General features: G+C 42.8%; 2 protein-coding genes across 6 annotated transcripts; both read right to left on the bottom strand.

Annotated features, from left to right (window-relative positions):
- Positions 1-1,741: 1,741 nt before the first annotated feature.
- On the bottom strand, positions 1,742-8,530 carry LOC136516573 (probable magnesium transporter NIPA3). 4 transcript variants are annotated; one of them, XM_066510001.1, is made up of 9 exons: positions 8,129-8,530; positions 7,934-7,995; positions 7,756-7,846; positions 7,498-7,658; positions 7,263-7,390; positions 7,017-7,154; positions 2,789-2,905; positions 2,479-2,599; positions 1,742-2,393 (listed from the first exon to the last, which is right to left on the bottom strand). In XM_066510001.1, the coding sequence occupies exons 4-9, from the start codon at positions 7,592-7,594 to the stop codon at positions 2,272-2,274; spliced, it is 723 nt and encodes a 240-aa protein (XP_066366098.1). In that variant the 5' UTR covers positions 7,595-7,658; positions 7,756-7,846; positions 7,934-7,995; positions 8,129-8,530; the 3' UTR covers positions 1,742-2,271. The 4 variants fall into 4 exon arrangements, with proteins under 4 accessions (XP_066366098.1, XP_066366096.1, XP_066366097.1 ...); XM_066509999.1 differs by having other exon boundaries at positions 7,939-7,995; XM_066510000.1 differs by having other exon boundaries at positions 2,789-2,881; positions 7,017-7,034; positions 7,939-7,995.
- Positions 8,531-21,191: 12,661 nt separating this feature from the next.
- LOC136517000 (cleavage stimulating factor 64-like) lies at positions 21,192-26,037 on the bottom strand. 2 transcript variants are annotated; one of them, XM_066510514.1, is made up of 7 exons: positions 25,785-26,037; positions 25,551-25,628; positions 24,574-24,612; positions 23,945-24,478; positions 23,782-23,862; positions 21,685-21,861; positions 21,192-21,520 (listed from the first exon to the last, which is right to left on the bottom strand). In XM_066510514.1, exons 1-7 carry the CDS (start codon positions 25,878-25,880, stop codon positions 21,395-21,397), a joined length of 1,131 nt encoding a protein of 376 aa, XP_066366611.1. In that variant the 5' UTR covers positions 25,881-26,037; the 3' UTR covers positions 21,192-21,394. The 2 variants fall into 2 exon arrangements, with proteins under 2 accessions (XP_066366611.1, XP_066366612.1); XM_066510515.1 differs by having other exon boundaries at positions 21,685-21,858; positions 25,785-26,036.
- Positions 26,038-27,660: the final 1,623 nt, after the last annotated feature.

Here is a 27,660-nt window from a genome sequence, read left to right as displayed (position 1 = left end):
CCACAACCTACTGAATCTGAATCTACAACTGAAACCAGCAAAAGAGTGAGTAGGTGGATGTCGGTAATTACTCAGCAGATTAATAGTGAGGGTGGAACTGTCAAATCTGAGGTAGACAAGTATCTATCAGAAGATAATGAGCCGAACATAGGATTTGACATTCTAAAGTGGTGGAAGGCCAATTCAACAAGATTCCTAATATTATCTCGTTTGGCCCGCGATCTGTTGGCAATTCTTATCACCTCAGTTGCCTCTGAATCAGCCTTCAGTGCCGGTGGCAGAACTCTTGATGACTTTAGGACCTCACTAACCCGAAGAATGGTTGAGCGCCTCATTTGTGCAAATGATTGGATTCGTGGAGGAAACTATGTTAGTGTTGAAGAGGACACCGAACAAATGGCTTTGCTTGAGGAAGGTAACATAGTAAATTATTAATTGCTTCTAATGTGCTTCATGATTCATACAATGTAATAACAGAGATCATCTATTATTTTAGAACTTGGTGGCCTGTCCATTTCCAAGGAAGATACTCCAGCTACTGAGTCATGATCACTTGGTGTATGCATGCTGCTGCTGCTGGGTGTTTAATATTTCTCTATTTGAATAATGAAGAACTCTTGAATCTATGTAATTGTGTACTGTTGTCTTGAGGCTTGTTGATTTGTGTACTGTGAGATGCCGACACTACTTTGTGTAATTCTGTGCTGCTGGTTGTTGCTTTGCTTGACAACTTAAGACTTGATATATCATATGTGCTGTAATCTGCTGTTGCTTGTGTTCATTTTCTATAATTCGGCATTGCCGTCGTTGCTGGTAGAATGTCTCGGTTAATTCGGTTAAAACCGAAAACCGAATTAAAAAAACCGAAACCGAATTCTGCGGTTTTTAGTTTTTTGCAGAACCGAACGGGTGATGTAGGCTGAAAACCAAAGTTTTTTATAACCGAATAAACCGAACCGAATTAACGGTTAAAACCGAACGCCCAGGCTGAGGGGCTAGGGTCGGGGGCCCGGTTCGCTTAGCTGAAAAAAAGCCGAAACACCCTTCCAGCTAATTCGTTGAAGGAGGAAAATGCAGTTTCGATTGAAAAAACAAGCTAAAAAGACCTCGTTCGCGTGCCCTTAAACCCGGCTTGATCCGTTTTTTTTATGTGGAACAGTGTTTTCCTCTAACAATTTTCTCCAGATTCATCCAGAATTCCTCCAAGCGAACGGGACCAAAGTACGGATTATAAGAGAAGCGAACGGCCGTTAGAGGTGGGCTGCCGTGCGGTCTGCCGCTTGCTGGGCTGGTTGGGCCGTATCCGTCTCATAGATACGTATCGGCCCACGTAGTCCACCATAATAATTTAGAGATTCAATCACCCCAATTACTAAAGTCCATAATCCCAATTATAATAATCCAATGCAAAGTCTATGCTCAATCAGCGCGCATAACAGCTATGGGGTCACGTGTCCGGTTTGCCTAGTAGATGAGGGAGGAAAACCTTACTTTTGCAATAGTTGAGGCAGGAAACATGGAGTTTTTCCAAAATCGGACGCAAACGGTATTAATGGGGGCAATAGTTGAGGCAGGAAACATAAACTTTTTCCAAAATCCGACACAAACGGTATTAATGGACCAAAACCAAGAAACTCTACGTGGTTTAATATTAGTGTAAGATATATACTTGGGCAATACTAGATCAAGGACTAATACGACATGGTATCACAATTTTGCAGAAGCATCACCGACAATAATGTAACGTCATTCACAAGTTGAAACTCTCCATGGTCTAATATTAGTGTACGATATACACTTGGGCAACACTAGATCAAGGACAAATATGAAATGATATCACAATTTTGCAACATCATTCACAAGGTGTGTGAACTTCATCGCTAAGACAATAATAATGTATAGCATTCACAGTTGCATACGATCTCCGTGGCTCAGTCGGTCCCTCTAACTCTACACAAGGAACAAACGCCGTGGACAAAACTGGGGAAGTTACCAAAGGAGAAGGAAACTCAAGAATCTATGCACCCGACTTGATTCTATTTGCTGGAACTGTGCAGCCTTCCACCACCTCTGCAGATTTGCAATTACTCGGCAGCCACATTCAACTTTGCACACATTGCTGCAGGTATCCGGTTATGTACACAAACCAACTGTAATGGAGGAACCGAGGAATCAACAGTCGCTATGGGAAGGTTATCCCTATCACGCCATATACAAACCCCTGCCGGAGAATCCATCAGAGTTACTAATATTTCCTTTGATATTCTGATGCTAGTACATCTCTTGTCTTCTCAATGCTTTTTGTTCATCCGAAGTCCTCTCATCCTCGACGTGCTTCAACAATTCTCCATTTAATCTAGTTGTCAAGGAGGGAGATAATGGTGCATAAACACCTACATAGTAGCAAAAGAGATGGTATGAAGGAAATTCGTATGAGAGCTATATGATTATTTCAATTAGAGAGTAAAGGCCACACACTTCTTGATTGCGGGATCCTTTCATAATCCTTCGTCACATGCAACAAAATGGTACCGGACAACACCACAACCAAACCACAAATTTCAGAAATGATGCTTCCAGGGCTTTGATCAGACCAATCCTACACAAATAATTAAACAGAATGACATCAGTTTACTGTTTTATCATATAATACTAGAGCTGAGGAATGCATAAGAAACAAATGCAACAATATGAAAATATCTGAAAGGGTCCAAAAGGTGCATGAGGGAGTAAATGGCAGAATGAAATAAGAAATAAATATATAAGCCAAGGGCAAAACAAAATTTACCTTGAACATTATGACGCTGGCAAGTATTGTAAGAGTTGTGAACATTACATAATATATTGGAGATACAATTGCCGTATTGAACGTGTCAAGTGCGGAAGTGCCTACAGAAAAAAAGCACTACTTACTCCATTAAACAGAACAGGAACCAATAGCATAATATTTGTGGTAACTCTAGTATAAACTAAAGCACTTCAGTGCACTGTTCTGCAAATATCATAATTAATTCTACCATATACATCTACAAAATTAAATGGCACTAGACAATATTCTGAAGTCACGGATAAGAGGTTGCCCAAATTTGGAAGAAAAAAAAAAACTAGGACATGAGCCACGGGGTAGAAACAAAATCAGGGACTAAACTTGGCTGCAAATGGGGTTTTGAATGCAATGCAAATCTATTCAAATAGGTCCACATCATCCAAGCTAGCATATGATAACCTAATCTTACTTTATTATTTTCCAACATATTTGGGCAAAGGGGGCAGACCCAGTGTCGGAGGCTCCCACATGAGTGGGGTCTGGGGAAGGGAAAAACCGAGGCAAGCCTTCCCCCCGCAAAATCTGCGGAGAGGCTACTTCGAACCCGTGACCTGGTGACTCAGTGAGACAGCTCTCACCACTGCACCAGGCCTGCCCTTCTTCCAACATATTTGGCTGAGTAAATTTAACAAAATTACCACATTCCCTGTCCTAACTATCACAAAACTACCACTTGTAGTGTCCATTTCATCGCTCACTTCTCCCGTCCCGCGGTCGCCGCCACAGGCCGATCGGCCGCAGCCGGTCCTCTGCCCCGCTGCCTCCGCCCCTGCCATGTCGTGCCCGGCGCCCTTGGCGTTGCAGTCGCGATCCTCCCGTTCCCTTCCCCCGTGCCCACGCCGCCGGCTCCTCCCCCACACTGGCCACCCGCCGCCTGGCTCCGTGGGTCCGGCCTCGCCATGCGCGCCGCCAGCTGCGGCAAGCGCTGGTGCGTCGGCCTTGCGGCTCCGGCGACAGAAGTGGCGGCAGCATCCATCCAAAGGGACCTGAACCCTCGCTGCAACCCATAGAAAAAACAGAGCACGGCCGCCGCGAAGGAATGGCGGCGTAGCTCAGCAAACCAAGGGAGCACCGTCACCGAGCAGCCCGGGGCGCCATGGAGCACAGTAAAGCCCACGAGAAGATACAGCTTCCTGCGTCGCAAGGTAATGGGTTCAAGATCGGAAACTCCATATAATCTGTAATTAAACTAGGGTTCCTGATAATCCAGGGTTAAAGCTTCAATTTTTTTAACAAAGAATGAATCCTTTGTCGATAGTTCAGGACATATGATTTCTATTCTTGCCTTCCTGCAGAAGGTTCCGCTTGCATAGCGACTATTTGTGTTTACTGATCCTGAGAAAGCCTCAGGTACTCGATTGGGCATAAGCATGAGTTGTTCTTAATATCCTTTTTGTATATAGCCATGCAGGCTCAGTCATCGCCATGTTTCCGTCTCCTTTTGTTATCAATCTGTGAATTTAGATGTTTGTCTTCTATCATACTGTGCAATGTCCAAAAATTGGCAGCTCGCTCATTTTGCAAAGTTATTAGCTTGGTGCAAATCTGAATAAAAAAATTATGGTAATTTAGGATACAGTAAAGAAGGATGTGTGCCATCGCAATATGCAGCATTTTCATCTGCGTTCTCAGTTGCCCTGTGTATTCTGATACTTGACAATGGAGGCATCAGAGGTCTGTATTCATCCCTTTGGCCTTTGCAGACTAAAATGTGTTTACATTTTGTGGTTCCTACTGTTAATGGTCTGATCAATGTTATAAAATAAGATTTTGTCTTACTGAACTTTGAAGCAATACACCCATAACCACACAGAGGATGGATTGTAGCACTAATCAATACCAGAGGCAGCTGGAGTCTCGTTTGAAGTGCACACGCCATGATCTGTCATTCAGGTGTGTTAAGTGTCATCACCCATGCATACTAGGAATGTTTACAGGGTGTTCTACCTATTGCCCAAAAAGAATTTGGTTTTGCTAATGCTTACGCAGGAGTTGTTTGCAATATTCGTTGCAAGTCCTGTATAAAGCATGTTGTGTCAAAAGCTTCCAAAATATATGTATATAGTGTGTAATCAAAACATTTTGGTAAATCCACCTTATTGTGATCAACATCAGTTTGGTCCGTACCCAACTTCCTGTAGTTAGGTCTTTTCCTAAATCAGAAAAACATGAGAAAGAAAAAATAGCTTGAAGCGCAGTTTCCTTTATGTTCTTATTTTCAAGCTTATAAACTGCGAACTCAAGTGATTCGTCAGTTCAAGAAAAGTATCTTATTTATCAGTGTGCCCTAGATACAAATTTGGCTTTCTATAAGGTCTCAAGCAGTCATGTTTTCTGGAAGGCTGAATTATGACAACACTTCGATTTATATCTTTTTTTTGGAGGAAACAATCTGATCAAATGACCACATAGAAGCCATTAGTTTACAGCATCATGTAACATGATGGATGACCGTTTAAACAATAAGCTAATTATACTAATTGTCCTGAAAAGGCCTAATCTTATTTATCAACTTCAATTTGAATGTTTCTTAAGCAACACTTCCGTCAATTATAACCTAGAGCAGCTATTTTCCCGCATCCTCCAAACTAATTTGAGATTTGAAGTCCACAATTTTAGTTACTTATCTGCTTCCTGTTTGCAGGTTCAAACACATGCCATGCACTTTTTCAGAATGCTATGGTTCAAACGAAGACTTTTAAGTAAAATAGCTACGTAGTACTTCTAATTAAGCAATATGATGGAAAAAAAAATGGGCAGCCACAACCTCCCATTTGGCATGAAGTTCACAACACAAGCTCCCATTCTAAAATGTAAAACACAAGAAAATACAGTAGTTTTTTTTTTCAGTGATGGAATATTTGTCCAAAACTGTAAGCTTGTATTTAAGAAAGGTTATTCAATTGCATTGCTAGACTATATAAACCTACTGACACTCGACGAGGGCTTCAGCAAGACGGCGGCCAGAGATACCAAGGACGACAAAGAGCCGCTCGAGATCAAATACTGGGCCTGCGCGGCAAGGCCGCGCAGCACTTTCTAGTCATAGAACTAAAACAACTTAAGGCCCCCTTCTCACGGACCTACCTTTTGCCTCTTGCCGTTTCCTGAGCACCCGGGCTCACTTATCAGAATCATACAGTGCAGAACAGACCGAGCCATTCTGTTCTGCACTATGTGACGCTGATGAGTGGGCCCAGGTGCTTAAAAAATTGGAGGAAAAATTGGTAGGTCTGTGAGGAAACCCATAGTGACAGTTTCGTGAAATAGGAACTAGAAGTGGTAGTTTTGTGATAACTAGGACATGAATGTGGTAGTTTTGTAAATTTTACTCTATTTGGTTGTTGAAAAAGTGATAACAAGCAGATTAATATATATGCATGCATAGTAATGATTTGATGAGAATAGAACATGTGTCATGTGGGGCCGCGCCTACTCCAGAAGGCAATGCGCCAGAGACGCGCGCAGGAGCGCCGTAGGCGGGGTCATCATGCGGCAGGCGCGCGCGCTGGAAGAGGCAAGGCCAATCGCGGCCTTAGATTTAGGAGAGATTACCTCCTGGTAGTTAATGGCTATGAGCCTATTTAATCTTGTACTGAGGACAAAGATAATCAAGCAATAACAAATTTCCTATCTCCTAATCCCCTTCTTCAACAATAGGGCGCCGAGGGGTAAAATCTCGGCCCAACCCAACGGATTGAGGCTACGAACTACGTAGCCGAGGTCCGGCTACCCTTGACAACATGACACTTGTCAACATAACAAGCAATGATAAACCTAACCATAATTTGATCTCAATCATTTAAAAATCCAAACCCTTGAATGTAAAGTTAATCTCAGGTAAAAAAAGAAAACAATAAGATCATGTCTACATGGAAATTCTTATGATCCATCCTGTTCTTAATTCTCACTAATTTGATCGATGCCCATATATTTCTTATAGTCATTTGGTCTTAAACTATTCCCAACCTAACTTTCTTATTAACTTCCCTTTTGAATCCTTTAAAGGTTACACGACTTACAAACACAGGTACCTATTTTTGCTAATGCATTTGCAAAGGTTCAACTCCCAAACTGCATTCAGATAGTTCTTCTCTATCAACATACCATTTTCGCAGCTTAGAATGTAGAGTTATGTCATAGAACTACAGTTACTGAATGAAAGCAACGTGTAACAAGTTGAACAAACCTTGTTCAGATAATTCATCTGAGTCAGCACACAAGTAGCCACAACAAGCATAAAGAACCAAGTCTCTGGATATATTAATTGGTTTGTTCCCTTGAAAGTGAGCTTTAAGGATGTACCAAGAGCCTTAACACTCATAACCTGAATAATGAGAAAAAAGTTAGCACATTAACTAGCAAGAATAGATTAGAAAATATAATCAACTAAACATTTAGAGAACATATGAACCGTTGGCAGAAGTGACATTACCGAGAGAGAGCCCATCAAAGAGCAAATGGCAGTGTAGATCAACACATTGGACTGCCCATAGAGAGGGGAGAAATAGAACAACAGGACAAAAACAATCACAATAACTGACGCAACATATAGCAAGAAAGCTGCAAGAGAAAGTACCAATATATCTCATCAGCCACAATATCTCACTTCCTACAAATCACGAGCTAGCAACTGTACAAGACGGAATCACACCGATGATAGTCCTTACCAGGTTGTGTCGCCATGTTCCATATTTCCCTAACTGAAGTAATCTCCTGCTCCTGTGGAGCGTGGATAACGATGACTACAGACCCTGCAATGCACATCACGCAGCCGAGCACCCCGAGGGCATGCAGCCTCTCATTCAGAATGAAATGAGCCAGCACTGCACTGAAGGGTGAAGACACCCTCAACGTCAAATTCTAGTTTGACTAAAAAGATTAATTGAACTGCCGAATTGCAAGGACAAAGTTTTGAGCTAGCTGACCTAACAATTATGCTGAGCGCTCCAAGGGGAGTAACCAGCACAGCCGGGGCGAAAGCATATGCCACGAAATTGGCAATCTCACCTACAATCACTGAAAGAGGAAAAAACCTTCGCTCAGAAATGCCTACTAGTCTCTAAACATCATGCCCAGTTCTCTACTGGAGTTGCACGAGGAAACCTTACTAGTGATCATGCCAACCCATCACAGGGGCTCCATGAGGTACGAGTACCCGCCGACACCTGCGCACATGCCATCATCATCAGAGTTCAGAAAACGCTTCAAACCGACCAAAGTCGACATATCTTTTGACCAGAAAACCGGCCAGCTCCAGGTACCACGGTCAATAGTACGAGAGGGACAGGAGGGAGCGACCTGCACGGACGCCGGAGGCGACAGCGGCCCGGCGGAGACCCTTCTTCTTGATAATGAAGCTGGCGCCGATGAAGCCGCTGGAGAGCAGCGCCAGGACTATCCCCTTCATGTTGTCCGTCGACAGCTCCGGCCCGGAGGCTCCTCCTCCTCCGCCGCCGCCGCCCCCCATCCCTCCCTCAGCCGACGGCCGCTCCTCCAGAGCCCAGACGCCTCAGTCGCGGCCGAACGACCGTGATTCCCGGCGGGATTGGTTGGGACGAATCAGCGCAGCACTCGATTGCTGCTTCTCCCTCCGATTTTCGGCTTATCGACCACCGAACCCGACGGGGAATGCGGCTTTATCACTGTTTGGCGAGGGATTTTGGTGGTTCACGGGAGGGAGAGGAGGGGGAGAGGTCGAGCTGATTGTGTTATATTCTTTAGATCGTCTCTTGTATTTGGGATAATCACTTAATCAGGGCACGTTTGGAATACGAGATTTTTTTCCCATTCCTATGTTTTTTCTGTGAAATTGAACTGATTTCTATGAAATTTCTGTGCGATTCCTATGAAACTCATGCGTTCCAAACAGACCCTTAGTGACTTAGAGATTCAGAGGGAGTAGAAGAGAGAGAGAGGGAAATGTAGGAACATCTGACCGTCGGAGGGGTTAGAGGAGCTCCCTGCCTTCGCTGGTTCGCCGGTGATGATCTGCACTAGGGCAGCGACGGGCGATGAAGTAGCGGTGGAGACCGGCTGTGGTGGTAAAGGTAGTGGCGCTTCCCACCGCTGGCAGTGCCACCCTTTGGATCGAATTAGGGTTAGGATCGTGGGGCTGTGGCGGCGGTGAACCTCGTATCCCGAGCCGTTTACCCCACCTCCTCTTTATAGGCACTGTGCGACGAGGGCCCACCAGCCACTAAATGGCTGGACGTCCCCGATCAGGACGCAGTCAAGGGGTTCGTCTCTGTGATAGAACCGCCCAATTTATACAAGAGCAAGTACGGTTGTCCCCGCTAACACGTTGACACACCCATACTTTCACTCATATAAACCCGGTAGTCCGCCAAGTATCCCAAAAGACCTCGGTAAATCAACATCACAACCAAGATCACGTGATTAAGCAAATACACATCATATACACAGGGTTGCAACGAAAATAATATTACAAATGGGTTCACAAATAATAGTACAAGTTTGGGCTTCAAAACCATTTAGTGAAAACAACATAGCTTTCAAATGAATACGTTAATATAAGTTTCAAATCTATGGCTAGCATAAGTGACATCATCCGACAAAAGCATATAGATGAGAAGTAAGTATAGAATCACCGAGCCCACCGGCGGTTAGCCACCATCATCAACAGGTCGAGAACATCACCTGCAACAAGGTGGGATAAACCGTGAGTACTCGAATGTACTCAGCCAGACTTACCCGTCTTAAACCAAAATAAAGCGACACCGCAAGGCTTTCTTTAGTGGGCTAGCTGACTCGTTTGCGAAAAGTATAAGCTATCATGAAGAAACCATTTTAAGTATTTTGCATCATCTTTATTATGACCCATCCATCTAGGTAAGCACCTGTACTATAGCAATCACTTGATTAACCAATAACATCCAGTTACCAACTTAGATTTAGCATATCACATATCATCCAGATAACCATCCTTGTTCCATAATAATTACTATGATGCCGTAACTCGAGTCAAGTGCTCACTATCCAGGAGCGATGGCGATTCGAATTGATTCCTAACCAGCTGGTGATTTATTCCTTACACAAACCTCACTCACCCGCTAAAGTGAGGTATCGGTCACCGAGTCAACTATCCAGGAATCTCGAGTTTGCCAGGAACCACATGTACCCGGGGGCCGACCGACTATCCTTTGGTCTTATCATCGCGCCCCCGTGTCCTACCACACCTGCTCCGGTACAGTGCGCTGCGGGCAATCTACTCGGCCCGAAAAATCTCTCAGCTTCGCGGTCGAATGGTACTTTCTTCGGCCAGCTAAATGTAAGGCATGTGTTCAACATGATAAGAGGGACGAGCAACGGTCGGTCCTTAATCGACACAGACGGAAACTAACAGCACCCCAGAACCCTGTCTGGTTGCCTCCAACTTTTTTTCCGCCCGGTCTCCAATTATCCATCACACATGGTTAATTCCAGGATATCATTCTTTCCATAGCTAAACTCTTCCAGTAACCACCTATAATATAGGTGACCGGATATCACCGATCGCTACCGGTCTAAGAAAGACTAAGCAGTTATTCGATCCCGACCTAACAGGGTAATAAGGTAATAAGGTAGGCAAGGATAGTAATAAATGCATCAACGGTTTCAATCAACTTCTATAACTTAATGCAACAATATATAACTCATATATAGAAAGAATTGCTTTTATAAAGTAGGAGACTTAGAATGCTTCGGGGCTTGCCTGGGATCCGACACAAGTCAGTTCCGTTAGCTTGCACCATCATGGTGACATCTCCGGTCCTAGCACTTGCTTAGTCCTTCCATCTTCGGGATAGATCCTCCATACATCGTCTTCGAGTTCGGCTCCAACATCATGTTCCTCACATGGTTCATCTAGCACACCTAAATGAGATGCAAGATGTATGTGTATGAATGTGATGAATGGTAACACAAGATGCATCACATAAGCATTCAAGACAAACTAGTTATTCACGGCAATCATAGAGTCAAGGCTGCAAACAGCAGCAACTAATTTTACTCATAACAGGAGTTGTACTAATCCAAAATACATGTAACAAGACAATCTGGAAAGCTTATGGAATTTTCTACAATTCATCTTTAATCCTCTTAACATGATTCTCAAGTTAACTAAGTCAATTATACCCATTTACAGAAACTGGTCCACAATTGACAGAAAGCAGCCATTTCTGAAACCCAACTTTAAACAGGCATAACTCACAAACCACAAGGCCAAATACCACCAAATTTTAACAGAAGCTAGATACATAAATTATCTACAACTTTGTTATTCTCATATTAAGATGATTTTACAGTTAGAAGGGTCAACTAATGCAATAATTGCATCTCTATCCAAAACATAGACAGAAACTGACATGCCACTTTAAACAGCTATAAATAGAGTTATACATGTCCAATAAATATGGTTCTAGACTTTTTAGAAAGCTTAGCAAATTATAAACAGCTTTGTTGTAAACACCTAAAGCTAATTCTACTACTAAGAAGGCCCCACAATAAGAACAAGGAAAACCCTCTCTGGTTTTGGGCAGAAACAGCCACAAAGATTTAAGCAAGTATAACTCAAGATCTACTTAGCCAAAAATCATGATATTTAACTTTTTAGAAAGCTTAAGAAAAGTACCACAACTCATGTATTTTCACCAAGTCATGATTCATAACTTAACTGAGCCAATTAATTCAAACATGCAGAACTGTTCAGAGTAGAAGCAAAGCAATACATGGCATTTGTTATTTTTATAACTCTTAAACTATAAATCCTAAACTCCTAAAATTTTTACCAGACAACAACAATCACCTTAGTAGAACTCCACAAAAATTTCACATTTATTTGAGCATAAAAACTGCAGTTATGAAAAAGACAAGACATGGCAAGTATCAAGAACCTAGCTGCATAGATCTATTTTTATAGCAAAATATTTAAACTAAAACATGCTACATTATAGATCTAATGCATAGACAATTTCACAAGGATTCCAAAAAGTCATCATTTTTGATTTTACGATTTTTGTATGAATTACTATGAATTTTCAAAGTGGTGCACTCAAATCTGCAAAAAAATCAGAGAAAGGAAATTTAAATCTTGCATCGAGGACCCTGCGGAAAATATAAATCAAACGTCAGCGAAGAGGTCCTCAAGAGCACTATTCAAATGAGTCACAGCTTCGCACTTAGACCCCCAGACTTGCTCTAATTGTTGCGCGCAGTCCTTCACCGGGGCAAAATAGAGGAGGCGGACGCGGAATCACCGACGCCGGCCGGAGGAGGCTCGCCGGTGGCGGAGAAGGGGCGGCTGAGAACATGGGGCCCCACACGCACCCGCTGGTGGTCTTGGATGGCCGGGACGCAGCCCGAGGCGGACCGGCCACGTGCACAGGCGGCTGCAGCGGCGACTGCACGACGGCGGCAGAGCTCTGGGGCTTGCTGGCTGGCTGCGAAGGAGGGCCGTGGGCGCGCTGCGGTGGAGGCTCTACCGTACTTGGCTGTGCGGTGATTAGCTGCGAGGACGAAGAAGCGAGTGGCGGTGGCAGCGAGCTCTGTCGGCCGTCCATGGCGGACGCGGCCGCGCACAAACAGCAGAGAGCAAGGGAGAAATGAGAGCGCAGGAGGGAGGAGGGCGAGTGCTCGGCCTTTACAACACGCGGCCAGCAGCTCAGTGCATGGTGTCGGCACTATTCAACAATTTCAAATTTTCAATTCTACCTCAAACATACCACTGAAACCCATATTTCGTGCCTCCGTAACTCCTAAACCACGACGAGTTAGCAAAAACTCTATTAATAAAAGTTGTAGATCTACGCGACATCTCCAACTTTTTTTAAAGCGTCAAAGTCTGATTCGGCCTGGTTGGAGAGATACAAGGCTCCAAAGAAGGGTAAACGAAAACTAAAATCTCAGTTTCAGTCCATTAGGGACTTAGCCAAATTTTTGAGCTCCAAAACAGCCATGGATTCCAACTTGAGGGCTCGGTTTGACTTGCTTCAAAGCTGATCTAGCTCTTGACCATTAAACAAAGTTTGTTCTACTCTACTCAAACTTCAACTTTGATTTAAGGTGCAACTCCATGCAAGCACTATAAGTGATTGGTCAACATAGGTCAAAGTAGCATCACGGTAAAGCTTAAATCCAAGTTTTAGACCGGTGGAGGTATTTTCTTGTCCTCCGCTCAACATGAACCCTTTATGACTTTTGTTGTAGAGTTTAATTAGTGTCATTTGGGCAAGGTTGCAAGGTTTGGTTGATGACCTATAATTCCATTCACTTAAGAAGACAATTTCGGCAAGGACATAACTTGTCATTTCATGTGACTTCTTGATTCCAAACTTCATGAAACTTTTCCAGTGATCAATATAGATGGATGTTGATGCAAGACACATGAAACAAGTACATCCAACATTTCCCAAGCATACTTTTTAGAAAGGGCAGCATGTAAGCAATGGTGCATGGTCCAAGTTTAAGTGGTGACTCATTTTCATATGTTTAACCTAACATCTCCATCACTACTTAACATGCCATATTTGAGCTCAACCCATTGCTTAACTGGTGGCAAACACCTAGGGTGTTACAGTCTCGACCGTTGGGTCAAGACGGATGAGATCAATTCTAACATTCTCCCCCTTGATCTCAACTCATACTTTAACTTTAAACTTTGACTTTAATCCCTTTCACTTTTATTTGTTCCATCACGGATTAGTGCATAGAGCATGCTTCATCGTCATGGTCAATCGCCGATAGACTTAACAGCTATAATACATGTCTCTGTTCTGAAACAGATTCTTTAACTTTTGGGCCCTTTATTGTCCGAAAATCATAGGCTATACCATAAACCCATGTCGACTGTGTGTTCTCCAAACACACTGGGTGGTAAGCCTTTTGTACGCGGATCCGCAAGCACTTGCTTGTTACTTTTATGTTCAATACTTTCAGTATGATTCCGGACTTTCTCCTTCACAACGTATAACTTTAACGTCAATGTGTTTGGCAGCACACTTGACCCGTTGTTATAGGAGCGAACTTCTTAAATGGTTATTGCTGTTGTATACCATTATCAATTCCGGGTGTAAGTTCTTTTAACCATTTCGCCTATCCTTAAGCCTCATAATAAGGTATACTGTGGGTATGCATCTTTGATGACACCACAACTATTTCTTTGGAGCTTTTCCACAATAAAACTCCAACTGCGAGTGTTAGCTACTATGTGGGTTTCACTAAACATCTCGCCAAAATTTAACATTTGTACCCACAACTATTTGAGAGTACTTATTCTTTCTTACTCATCATGGGGCCTATAAATCTTTGCACAATTCCAAACATTCTCAACTCCATTCCAGTGATCTATATCTGGACTGGACTTCTGCCAAAACATCCCGGATACATGAACTATGTCAGGGTAAGTTCTTACTTATAAGCACTCATTAAGCTTCCAACAGCTGAAGCATATAGGACGTCCTTTCGATCTCACATTGGTTCTTGGAACACCGAAAGTTCCCAAAACTATTACCCTTGACTATAGAAACAGACGTAGGTTTATTCACATATATACTTTATTTCTTTAGAATCTTCTCTAAGTATACACTTGAGATAGTTCTAATACCCCTTTTCCTTTTATCTCGGTAAGTTCCAATTCTTGGAACGAATGATGCTTTACCAAGACCATTCTCATTGAAACTTGAGGACAAGAACAGCTTCTTCTCCAATAGTAGATTAACACCACTACTAGCGAGCAAGGTGCTACCCACATGCAGGATTAGGAAAATAAATTTTCCATGTTTAAACTTTGCATAAATACAATTGTCCTCTATATTCTCTTTAAAACCCAAACTTTCTTATTGTACTGTCAAACTTTAAGTACCAATGTCTTGAAGCTTGCTTTAATCCATAAATGGATTTCTTTAGGCAACATCCCTTACGTTCTTTTCCTTTCACGATAAAACCTTTTGAGTTATGCCATGTAAACTTTTCCATACAAATCCCTGTTGAGGAATGTGTCTTTACATCCTTCTGATGTTACTGTAAATCGTAATGTGCCACTAACACCATTATGATTCTAAAAGAATCTTTGCATGCTCATTATAATCTATTCCTTCTCTTTGTGTAAATCATTTCGCCATAAGTGGTCCTTTATATCTTTCAATATACCCTTTGGATATCTTTCTATATTCTCTTTGGAGTCATCTTTTTCTTGTAAACCCATTACAGCCTACTGTTTTGGCTCTATTAGGAATTTCTTCTAAGTTCCAAATATCGTTGGTATTTATCGATTTCATTTCATCTTCCTTTGCTTCCTGCCATTTAGACGAGTGAACGCCACTCATGGCTTTTTCAAATGAGATGGAATTACTCTCCATTTGAATTTCTTTCTTAACATTGACTCCTTAGTCACTAGAAATATCTGATTTTCTTATTCTTTGAGACCTTCTGGGGCCTCGTGGCACTTCTTTCATATGGGTTATTGTTACTCTTCATTGCCAAAAGGCAATTGTTCTATAGCCTCTTGTATCACAAGATCCTTGTTTACTTATTCATCTTCTTTAAGAGCTAACATCTGGTGTTGTATATGTCATACAACATCAGCATGTATAAAGCAATTTGTTGCTCTAAAAACACTGTAGTGGATATGTAATCCCACTTCTATTCAAGCCTTAGGTATCTACATACCATGCTCCCCCAGATTACTCCATCTTCTGTAAAGATGGTGTATCTTCAAATTTCTTATTTTGGGTTTAATCTGCTAAAAAACTCATACCGCGCGTTTAGCACCGCCTTGATAACTCTGAACTCGTCCAGTATGAATACTAGCCGACTATGCTATCTTTCTATCGAAACTATAAAAAGTCTAGGAATTTAGCTATTTCTTTACTTTAGGGGTATCGTTATTATGACCGTCTTACTCCCTCAACGATCACATTCATCTTTTATAGATCACTTTTACCTTCAATGCATAGTATGCATTGCATTATCTGAAGTATGGGGAAGTATCTTTCTTAATTGTCTTTCTTAATTAATCTTACATTTCTCTCCTTCGAAATGTGGTATGAACTTTTCTACCACAATTTCGAAACATTCAGAACTCTTGTGAATAAGGAAACTTTGATTACTTACTTCATCCACATGATTACATCATGCAAACAAAATTCGTATGGGAGTACATTTTCCTCATTACACTTTAAAACTCAACATAGTCTATTATTATCAATACTTCTGCAAGTCACACTTGTAGATCATTCTTATCTTTTGGTTCACATGCAACTTTCTTTTGTTCTTAAACTCATTAAGTACTTAATGACCATGACATAATCAGAGTGTACGATCAATTCTAGGATAGCATAAGAGCTACTCCAAACTTCTCTCCATGTGCGGAATACACTTAGAGCACATGAGTCATCATATCCTTCTCCCGCCATGCGGGATAAGTACTATGCCAACTTCACCCCGCCATGTGGGTATTTTCTCAAACTTTTCCCGCCATGCGGGTACTATCACAACATTTTCCCGCCAAGCGAGATAATTCCCTTGAACGAACATAATTGCCAGGATTGGCTCGTGTTCAATCATAAAATTCAAAAATAAATCCGAATATTCTTTTAACACACATGTTTAATCCATGTATATGACTTTTACAACTCTCATAAGTGAAACTGAAAATAAGTTCTTCTTCACAGAGAGTACATAAAAGACATTTCTCAATGAAGACTCTCATTGATCTATCTCTTTTCTTGGATCAATATCCTAGAATTCTTTTCTTTTGAAGCCATTCTTTAAAGAGAACATAGTCTCTTAAACAATGACATTCTTTCATACATAACTTGCCCTTAGGCATTTCATCATCTGAGTCATAAGTACCCAGCTTATTTCTCTTACTGCCTTCAAGAATAAAAGCATGGAGGTCTTTTGTCTGAAAAAATATTCAACAATAATGCTCATTAAACTTTGAAATCTTTATGCTCTATTCTATATCACCGTTGGACAGAAATAGAATAAAACGTCATTCTTCTACATTAATTCCACATCACCGTTGGGCAGAAATGGAATTAACGTATAGAAATTCAATAATCTTGAAAACATAGAACTGCTCCTCAAAATTAAATTCTCCTGTTGGTTCGAATTTAATTAGAAGACAATCAACTTCATTGCAGCGGAAACATGAAAATACATTTCTCTAGTTTAAGAGCATTCCTTGATCTTTATCTTTTCTCTGAAAAATTGTTCACTTTGATGCAAAATTCATCAGAGATTTAAACTTTAAACATAAAACTCATAGAATTATAATATTGTTATCATCAACGTTGGTCAGAAAATAACAATACCATAATTTAACTTTAAACTTAAACTCATAAATAAACTTATAATATTGTTATCATCAACGTTGGTCAGAAAATAACAATATTATAATTTATCTTAACTATCAACCGACTATTCCTCCAATTAAAAATTTTCCAGCTGGTTCCAATTTTAACTGGAGGATAAACTTTTCATCATTTACTGAATAACTATAACTGCTCTTCAAATTAGAAGACAATAAACATTTAACTTTGCAGCGGAAACTTGACAAAATTTCTTTTCCTACTTTTCAGAAGCATTTTTCTGTACTTTTCTAGTCTTTGAAAATTCTAACACGTTGGTGCAAAATTATCAGAGATTTTAAATCATTCTTTGAACGAAATCATCAAAATTTGCTTCTGAAAAAATAATAAAACAATTCTTAATCATCACTGTGCATTCTGGCCCGGTCCAGCACTGTGTAGCCCTGAGCCCAGCAGCAGCAGTGCCCGTGGCCCAGCTGCTACAGCAGCGCGCGGCCCGCAAGCAGCAGCAGCGCGTGGCGCTCGAGGCGCCTCCCCCGCGCCTAGGCCGCAACCTGGGCCTGGACCGGGATTCCTCTTGCCCGCCTGGGCTCTATTCGGCCCGGAGCAACGCTGGCCGTCAATCTGGATCCGACGGTCGAGCTCCATTTTCGGGAGGCTAAAAACCCCCGCCCCGGCCGCACCCCTCCAAACCCTAGGTCCATTTGCACCCTGGCCTTCTCTCTTCTCTCATCAGTACCGTAGCAGCAACCACCGAGTGACTCGAGCGGGCGAAACGGTGGAGAGGGCAGCCATGGCCCCCTCGCCGGCCCCCTCGCCGGCGTGCGCGCTCCCCAGCGGGTGAGCGCGCCGCCGTCGAGCGGCCTGGCCGCGGTGCTTCTTTGGCCGAGCCCGGGCGAACAGCTCCCCCGGTTCGGTCTTCTTCTCCCACACCGGCAAAGGGTCTCCCCGGCGCACGGCGAGGTAGACTACCCCTTCCCCTTCTTCCCTATCAGATTTGGTTCTCTTTTGTGTTCGGATTGAACCGATTTGCAGTGTGGGGATCGAAGTTAGGGTTAGGGTTACATTTTCTCCGAACCGAAGTTCGTTTCTTTTTCTTTTCTTTCTTCTTTTCTTTGCTCTTTGATTCGGAAAACCCTAGATCTACACCCTAGGCTGGCGAACTGCTAGGGTTAGGGTTCTTTGTTGAAACCGTGTCTCAATCTCATTCACACTTTTCCTATACCCGATCTAGGGTTAGGGTTCGATTTGCTTTTCTTTCCCCGATCCAGATCTACGAACTAGACTGGCTCTGATGCCATTGTTATATTCTTTAGATCGTCTAGGTGTAGATCCAGTGGGTGTTTACTTGTATTTGGGATAATTAGTGACTTAGAGATTCAGAGGGAGTAGGAGACAGAGAGAGAGAGAGGGAAATGTAGGAACATCTGACCGTCGGAGGGGTTGGAGGAGCTCCCTGCCTTCGCTAGTTCGCCGGTGATGATCTGCGCTAGGGCAGCGATGGGCGATGAAGTAGTGGTGGAGACCGGCTGTGGTGGTAAAGGCAGTGGCGCTTCCCGCTGCTGGCAGTGCCACCCTCTGGATCGGATTAGGGTTAGGACCGTGGGGCTGTGGCGGCGGTGAACCTCGTATCCTGAGCCATTTACCCCACCTCCTCTTTATAGACACTGTGCGATGGGGGCCCACCAACCACTAAATGGCTGGACGTCCCCGATCAGGAGTGGTCAAGGGGTCCGTCTCGACCGCTGGGTCAAGACGGATGAGATCAATTCTAACAGATTGGGCTTTGAAGCTGTAGAGGAAAAGGGCGAGACGCCCGAGAAGGGGAGGAAGGCGGCCAGCCGCCAGGGAGGACGACGGACGGGGACGGGCTCGGTCGACAAGACGAGACAAAACAAAACAAAAGACACTGATTAGGCGTCATTTTCTCACTGTACGGAAATTTCTTGAGGGGGGTGGGGGGGGGGGTGTTTGCCCGTGTGGCTGGGCTGATGATGGGTGATTGGTGGGAGCTGACGCATGGGACCCACCTTGCCACTTGTCACAGCTGGTTCCTGCCTGGATAATCTACCGTGTATTGCTTGATGAAGAAGGCTTTGAAGCTAGCGATTGCAGCCGGTCTCTAATGACTAGACGAACGAATAGACGACCGAAAACAGAACGAGTGAACACATTCCCCTGACACTGCTATTCCTATAACAACCTAAATAAAAAAAAAAACTCCTTAAGCCAACGGAGCATTGCTCAGGTCCTGAGTTCGATCCCCTCGGTGACGAATTTCAGGCTTGGGGGTAAAAAAATCAAAAAATCCTCTCGTCTGTCCCACGTCATAGTACAGGTCTATGGCCATCCCGTAAGTATATGGGTGGGGCCGGGGTTTGAGGATTTTCTCACCGTCTCATAGGGATGCGGTGACGCTGTATATGGGTGAGGCGGGGGTTCAGAGATTTTCTCGATCTGCGTGAGAAGATCTTCTTCTTAATGAAATATCCGGTGGGACATCGTCCCCCCGCGGATCGAGTTTTTTTTAAAGAGCAGAAAAATCCTTCTTGCATAAAGCAACCCGGAAAAAAAAGAGTAACTCCTTCAAAGAAAATAAGAAGGGCATGTTGAAATGCCTATATATAAAACAAGAAAACATTGTAGCTACTTACAATAATTAAGCTCTAATGTAGATGCATACATACCTACAATAATTAAGCGCTAATGTAGATGCATACCATAGTCTTTTTGTAAGGAAGAAAGACGAGATTTGTTTGAAAGCCAGTAGTTCATGTCACTCTGCGTCAGAAGTCCTTATATATTAATTATTCCTCTAGCATAGTGCTAGAGCAACCATATTAAGTTTGTTCGCATTTGAAATAGCGATCATAACACAAACATGGACACTAAGATCATCTAAAAGAAGAGAATATCCAAAAGGGTAACAAAGATCTTTGTAAATATGCTCCATCCCTCCCGTAATACTTGAGCTTGAAGTTGTGGCCTGCCTCTATGTATTCCTTTTAGCATCTTAATCCTTAATCAACATGGATCACCTTGGATAAGAATAAGTACAAGGCAATTTACGTTGTGCAATAATTTTATTCTAAAAATCCTAAGACATCAAATATTTTGGGATACAGAGATTAGTTCAGGGTAGAAGGGTATCAAGTATCTTTTTTTTACTCGGTAGCAACAGCAAAATTACGTTTATATTTAAAATGTATCAATATTTATCATATTTACATAAGTATCATTATTACTCGCAAAAAAATAAGTATCATTATTAGACTTACATAAATGAAATATATTTTTAACAGATTTGCTATATTTTGTGTGCCTAAACTCTCATACAATGGCCCCGTTCGCTTCGCTGAAAAAAAAGCTGAAACACTGTTCCGGCTGATTTGTTGTGAGAGAAAAACACTGTTCCTGCTGAAAAAACAAGCTGCAAAGTACGGATTATAAGAGAAGCGAACATGGCCAATGGTCATAAACAATCAACTAGCACAAATCATAAACAACCAACTAGTACAATTAAAAGGATAACTCATAATAGATAATTTAGATTTTTTTATGTAGCCATGACAATTAACTATTGTCTAAACCATAACAAAAATTAAACCTCCTAAAATATAGGAGAGGTGGTTTAATAATATACTTTATTTAGAGTCATAAATATTAACTCTGAATTTAAGATGGTTTAAATGAAACCTAAAATTGGGGGAAAAAATTATATGCATACTGTATCCACCGCTGCGTCATGCATACATGGCGTGGATGCCTGACACGTGTCGGACTTCAACAATCCCTCGCTAGCCAAGTAGTCAGTTATCCATGTATGCATGGCGCAAATATGGATACAGTTTCCATAGAATTTTTTCCCTAAAATTGCGTTCTTTCTTGATGAAGATAATTCAACAATCAATTTAGCAAGGCTCGTCTCGATGCATCGGAGGGGTTGGTACGGAGCCACGGCCCACGGGGGCCCATCGTAAGTGTTCAACAGTTAACAAGACTTGAAATTGAAGCGGCAGAACAGAACCAAAACATGCCATTCTGTGAGTCGATAGGAAAACACATTGCCCAAGCACTTCTATAAATGACGACAATGGCTAGCATTCTACGATCGCATCTCCAAGATAGGCTGCAGGCTAGTCGGGATGTCAATCAGGTGATACAAAAGGCTAAAACGAACAGTAAACCACAGGCCACAGTCAGGATCTCTGCTGCAGTGAACTGAAACTTTTCTACCCAGTCAACTGACGATCTATCATTGCCGTAGCATGTCTCGTAGTTGAAGAACCTGTTGCCGTTGTTCCGGAGGCAACATGTTAATCTGCTCAGCGGACATGCCCAGGACTTGCTGGACTAGCATCTTTTCCATCTCAGGTGTCAGCTGCTCGAGCAACATAACCAGAGTTAAGTACACTAACAGGAGAAAACATAAGTTCAAAAAAAAAAAGGAGAAAACATAGGAAGGTAATGGTAATACAGACGATTGTTTTTTTAACGAAAAATACAAACAATTGTTGTTCCCAAATACTAACAGAAGACACTTACAGGTGCTTGGCCTGCCTGGATACCACCAATTCCTTGGGCCATTTGTCCGGGCAACCCAGGTAATTGTCCAGGGAAATGAGAGCCAGAAGTGGGAGCTTCTGGGGCCCGTCCCCAGGGAGCTGACCTATCAACTCCCATTGGAGTCGTACTCTGTGTATTGTAGTGTGAACTAGCCTGCTGAGCAGATAGATTACAAGGGTTATGCACTGAGCCATGGTCACCAAATCACATGAAAGACTGAACTACTCATAGAGTACAACCGCAAGACTATCTTTGCAATAAGTTGCATGTGCTTCATTTGGACCATATGTAATTGAAGCTTGTTGAACTTTTCTCCTTTTCCCTTTTTTGAAAGAAGACATGAAACACCATGTTCGTGGAGATATATGTGCACAAATGGTTGACATCTTCCAAGAACAGTGATCTCAGTTCTATACACCAGCCACAAAATTTCTAAACATCTTAGGTGATACTATAGCGGTGACTAAACAACCAAGAAAGTAAACAGATATCTAGCAGTCTAGCATTTGTTTCGGAACCTTTATTTCTTAGGACAATGAAAAGGAGACTGGAAGAACATTTATTTCACGAGCATTGAAGAATTGTCAAGTGTGTATGTACATTCCTTCAGAAAGATGGAAAGGGGACAACAAGATTTATTTTGAGCAACACAGAGACACATGTACAGGTGATATTGCAACACAACAGCTTATGAGTATATGACACAAAACCATTGTTTTTGCTCCTTCACCCATCTCGGTGCAAAACAAGGGGGAAACTACAGTTCTTCTGTTATTTGGCCCTCCCCCTGCACCTTGAGCTTGAAAGCACCAGTATAGTGTCAAGGTCAATGGCAAAGGATTATTGGCCTTAATGATGTGGGTCATAACTATAAAAAAAGGGCGTACCCAGTGCAGAGAGCCCTTCCCCAGACCCCGCACAGAGCGGGAGCTCTCTGCACTGGGTACGCCCTTTTTTTATAGTTATGACCCACATCATTAAGGCCAATAATCCTTTGCCATTGACCTTGACACTATACTGGTGCTTTTATCACCATTCTTCATCATCACATACAAGTTTGCAATGTTAATGTTTTGATACTTAGCAATAGCATTCCAGTAAAACCTGCTCATGCCTTTCTATCAACACTATGCTCTCCAAGAATCCAGCCCTTGCCCTTTTTCTTAATGCAGAACATGTGATCAAATTGAGATCACCCAAGAGAAACAATCATGTCAACCAACTTTAAATGGAAAAGGAAATCCCTGTCCATCTTTATTTTACTAGGGGTTCTACCATCAATATCAGTAACAAGTCCCATTCATTAATGAGGAGAAGCCAAGAGAGCTTTTCTTCGGTTTGCATCTAGATGAGTACAAGAAGCAAAAGTACCTAGTGTTTTGTGAAATTTGCTAGTTTTTTTTTAGAATTTTTCATGTACTTGTGGTATTTTTCATGTTCCTGGGGCACAAGAACTATGGTGCTTTATCATGATTGGAAGTTGTCAAAACATGAAAAGGACCAATCGTATAAAAGTTGAGATTGTACAGTATAAGTTTGTTGTATTCCCTTAGGAATAGAGTAGTGTCATGGGTCTAAGAACAATGGCAAAACTTGAACTTTATATGCACCAATAATCAGGGAAGAAAAGCCAGATGATACTTAGAACAAGGAAACGTCAGTAGAACCTAGCTAAGCAAATATGTAGCTCATTTTCATAACAAGAATCGCTCTACAGGTCCATATGGATGCCAATTTGATTAGGTAAAAATAATCCGAAGAACATTTCAAGCATATGCTACTAAATACTGAGAATTTAAAAATGGTCAGCACATATAACTAGATAAATATGTTAGAACTTCGGACCCAACATGAAACTTGGCCATGGATCTTCTAAACCAAGAACTCTTGTGATGATAACAATAAAGAATGTGATCACTTCATTGCACTTCCTAAATGTAACTTTTCCCAACAATCTTGAATCTTCATCAAACACAAATGCAATTGGGAAGATACTCATATTAACTTCTTTGGAAAGGTAAATACAGCAACTCCAATGCAACATAATGATATATTTCAGAAGACAACAAATTGTACCTGATACAGCTGCTGTGGTGGTGGCTGGCTAGGCAATGGTGGTTGGCCAGGAAGGAAATTAGTTTGAGGATTCGCACCTGGCTGTGAAATTCCAAACATCATCTATCAGTATGAGCATGGTATCCAGTTATCAGGATCATATGGATTCAGCATAGAATCTTACATGAAACATCGGTTGTTGTAACATGTGCTGCGGAGCATTTGCATGAGTCAACCCAAATGAATTTGGTACTTGTGGATGCATCTGATGAGCAAAGGACTGCAAAGATAGTGGCCTAGACATTTGGGGCAAAGGTGGTTGCAACTGTTGATTATATATTGCAGGACTTTGCAAAGGTTGCTGTGGCTGACTATGAACTATAGGTATATGTGATGGAAGATTGGAATACTGTGGAGGAGCATGAGGCAGGGCCATATTTGGATGTTGAGATGGCTGAGGAGCTGATGAAGGCATCTGATGGCTAGGGTAGCCTTTTGCTTGTGTTGGTTGTGGCGGGTTTGCTGAAATAGTAGGAATGTCCATGGTCGATCCCACATTAGACAAGCCAGATGGAAACGGGGCAGAAAGTTGAGCAACACTCTGCTGGTTAGCAGGTAATGGGGGTGGAGGCAAGCTGACATGATCTGGTGCAGTAGTTTTGACTGAGGGAGGTGCTGTTGGCACTGCTGTGGGTGGGACCATGTCTGAAGATTGTGCCTGTAGGACAGAGGGCATGCAACAGTAAAATTCAATTGCTGATTAGCAGGCCAGATATTAATGTTAAGAGAAGTTCAAGAACTTGGTTTACATACAGTTTTTGGTGTTTTCACCATTCCAAGGACCACTTGCGCCTGCAAAAAGAAAGTCATATATGTTTCTAATTATTGAAATGCATATAGAAATTCAAACCCAGTTAAAGAAGTAAACAGATTTGCTGTTAGACATCAAGACATATTGTGCCAGGACAACAATGGTATAGACAGGTTTTAGAACAAGAATATTTCTAAATAAACAGTTGGAGAACAATAGCAAAGTAGAACAAGTAGTGACTTTAACGTTAATAGAACTTGCTGGCTAACATTAGTACATAAAACACATTTATCTTCATCCAAGCTTTTCTCAGGTAAACAACTACTCCCTTCGTTCCAAATTATAGTTCACTTTGGCTCTTAAGTCAAACTTCTCTAACTTCGACCTAAGTTTCTAGATATCATCTGCAAGTTTAAATAAATGCACGACCAAAACACATTTCATGAGAATTTAACGAAACTAATTTGATATTGTATATATCGATGCATTTTTCTATGAACTTGGTCAAAGTTAGAAAAGTTTGACTTAAGACAAATCTAAAGTGAAATATAATTTGGAAGGAAGGGACTAGAAGTGAACGCATTGTTGTCAAGCTACCAGGTGATTCATAAAATAATTTATTTATCAACTTCAAAACTCAAATACAAAGCTAACAATCACTACAAAAGTCTCTTTTGAATGGTGTAAAGAGCAACCAACATTTTTTCACTACAGAGGTTCATGAATTCCTTTTTTTTAGTTATCATGGACCAGACCCAATTGGAAGAACAGAGAACACAAAACCTAATGTCGCCTGTCAAGTATAGCCACATTTCTACAAGTAGATGAACCTGACTACTTCCAAATTAACCAAACACGACTGCACAACCCACAAAACCCTAAAGCCCGGCAGATATCTAGATTCCACGAGCGGGTGAAGCCGAGGCACCTAATTTAAGAAGCGCAAAATAAACTGAGCTCACACAGCAGGAAATCTCACCCGAAAGAGCGCCCGGGTGACGTCCGGGTTGTCGACGAGCATGCGGCGCACCGTCTCCTGGTCGTGGTCGATCATGGTCTGCGAGGGGCAAGCGCCGCATATATAGAATAAAAACATCAGTAAACGGTGAGCAAATCGGTGAACAAACGGGGGATGGAGAGAGACAGAGGAGAGGAGAGAGGAACAGGGCTGCGGTAGGGTTTGGGGATTTGGGTAGGCGTGGGGAGGGCGCACCTTCATCTTGGACATCATGTCGTACATCTCGGAGCGGGACATGCCATTGATTTGGGCCGCAAGGGCTTCGCCCGCCGCCGCCTGCTTCGACGCCATGGAGGTGGGAGCGGGGGAGCGGCCGGGGATGACGCAGGGGATAGGGCGGACAACGGGGAGGCGGGGCGAGCTAGGCCGCTGTCGAGCTGCGAGCCTGAGCTGGGTCTCAGGAGTCGTGCTCGATCCCTTTGGGGCCGTTTGGTATGGCTCCTGTACCAGCACCCGGAGCAGTTCCGCAGCTCCACCGGCCAAACGGGTGAAAATGGATCGGCTCCGCGCCCGTTCGTTTCGCCGTGGCTCGTCGTAAACGATCGTAAATTTTCAGCTGGAACAGTATTTTTCTCTCATACAAATTAGCCAGCAGTACTTCTTCACGAACTAATAACGATACGAACCAACCAACCGAACAGGCTGAAGAGCCACGAAAAACCCGCTGAGAGGAGAGGGGAGAGAAAACTAGAGCCGAAAAAACAAGCTTCTCCTAGCTCCGCCCGGTTATCGTGGGCCCCCCATAGGGCGATGGGCGTTTTTGCCCCGACCAAGCCGTGTGGGCGCGCGAGGCCACCGCCGCCGCCGCGCGGGCGCGAGGTCGCCGGAGCTCTGTGCGCGAGGCCGTCGGGGGCGGGCGGCGCGGGTCCGTCGAACGCCGGGCTGCCGATAGGAGGCACAGCGATGTGGGCGGAGGAGCGCGGGGAGGTGCGGGACGGAGGGCGCGCGAAGGAGGGAGCTAGGGTGGGGGAGGACACGGCGCCGCCGGTGGACCGTGGCCAAGAGCGCTCCCAGGCGCAGGCGGCGGCGGGATGGGAGCGCGGCCTCCAGAGGTTGAAGACACGCGTGCGGCCGTGCGGTTGCAACGTGAGCGACCGGACAAGGTACAGGGAAAGAAAAAAAAAGAAAAGAGGAAATAAAAGAAAAAGAAAAAGAAAAAGAAAAGGACTAAGAGTATTATGGAGATTTCACCATTTCTAAACTACCAGGAGAAGCTGTTTTATCAAACGATCCCAAAAACAGTTTTAGCTCTCTAGGTGAATCTGCTCCACAAGTAAAGCCACAACTAAAGTTGTTTTAGCTGGAGCGGGAGCTCTACTAAACAAGCCCATATAACTTGCGAGTTGTAAGAACCAAAAATGGCTCGAATTAATTTAATTTGACTTAGTAGTGTATTTTTGAAAATTTATTGTACAAGGATCTTCAAAAGTTGTGCTGTTACAGACAAGTAAATTGAACCCAGGAGATACCCATCCGTTCAGAATTATGGTTTACTTTGATTTTCTCCTAAGTCAAACTTTTTCTTAATATCTAGAATATTAAATTAGTTTAATTGGATTCTCCATGAAATATTGAAATATGTGTTTGATTGAGCATTTGTGTGGACTTATAAACAATGATATATTTTTTCTTAAACTTAATCAAATTTTGATAAATTTAACATGGAGACAGATAAAATAAGCTAGTATAGTTTAAAACGGTTGGAGTACGTGTCACGCTCAAATTCAATGCAAATACGCGAGTATAGTTATATCGGGGACTAATACTAGGGTACTCAAAGAGGAGCTGATGACCATCAACATTGACTCATCCGAGCAGTCAAGAGCACGATTACAGCTCCAACCGATCTCCCGGCGTGCAAGCTCCGCTTCGCCCGGCCTCCCGCGCGTTCGGTCTTCTTACGAGTCCAACTTTCCTCGAGCCCCCACGCGTAGCAGGGGTGCGGTCGATAGTCGGCTCGTCTTTGTGATCGTTGCCCCATCCGCGGTTTCCTCAACCGGAGGGGTTGAGCTAACATCACTTGCCTCGATGGCTCGAGTGATGCGCTCGGCGAGCTCGCTAACGGGCATAT

This window comes from Miscanthus floridulus, chromosome 17, assembly GCF_019320115.1.
Source record: "Miscanthus floridulus cultivar M001 chromosome 17, ASM1932011v1, whole genome shotgun sequence".
Classification (NCBI taxonomy): Eukaryota; Viridiplantae; Streptophyta; class Magnoliopsida; order Poales; family Poaceae; genus Miscanthus; species Miscanthus floridulus.
Note: the sequence above shows the minus strand (reverse complement) of the source record. Positions and strands in the feature narration are given on the sequence as shown.

What these genes read in the sequence shown, in the direction of transcription:
- LOC136517000 (XM_066510514.1), bottom strand. Translation starts at nt 25,880, where the DNA reads ATGGCGTCGAAGCAGGCGGCGGCGGGCGAAGCCCTTGCGGCCCAAATC. An exon ending in ACATGATGTCCAAGATGAAG is followed by an intron (nt 25,629 to 25,784) that starts GTGCGCCCTCCC and finishes TGCCCCTCGCAG; the next exon opens with ACCATGATCGACCACGACCA. An exon ending in TACAACAACCGATGTTTCAT is followed by an intron (nt 23,863 to 23,944) that starts GTAAGATTCTAT and finishes GGAATTTCACAG; the next exon opens with CCAGGTGCGAATCCTCAAAC.
- LOC136516573 (XM_066509999.1), bottom strand. An exon ending in GCGCTCAGCATAATTGTTAG is followed by an intron (nt 7,659 to 7,755) that starts GTCAGCTAGCTC and finishes TTCACCCTTCAG; the next exon opens with TGCAGTGCTGGCTCATTTCA. An exon ending in CCAGCGTCATAATGTTCAAG is followed by an intron (nt 2,600 to 2,788) that starts GTAAATTTTGTT and finishes TTATTTGTGTAG; the next exon opens with GATTGGTCTGATCAAAGCCC.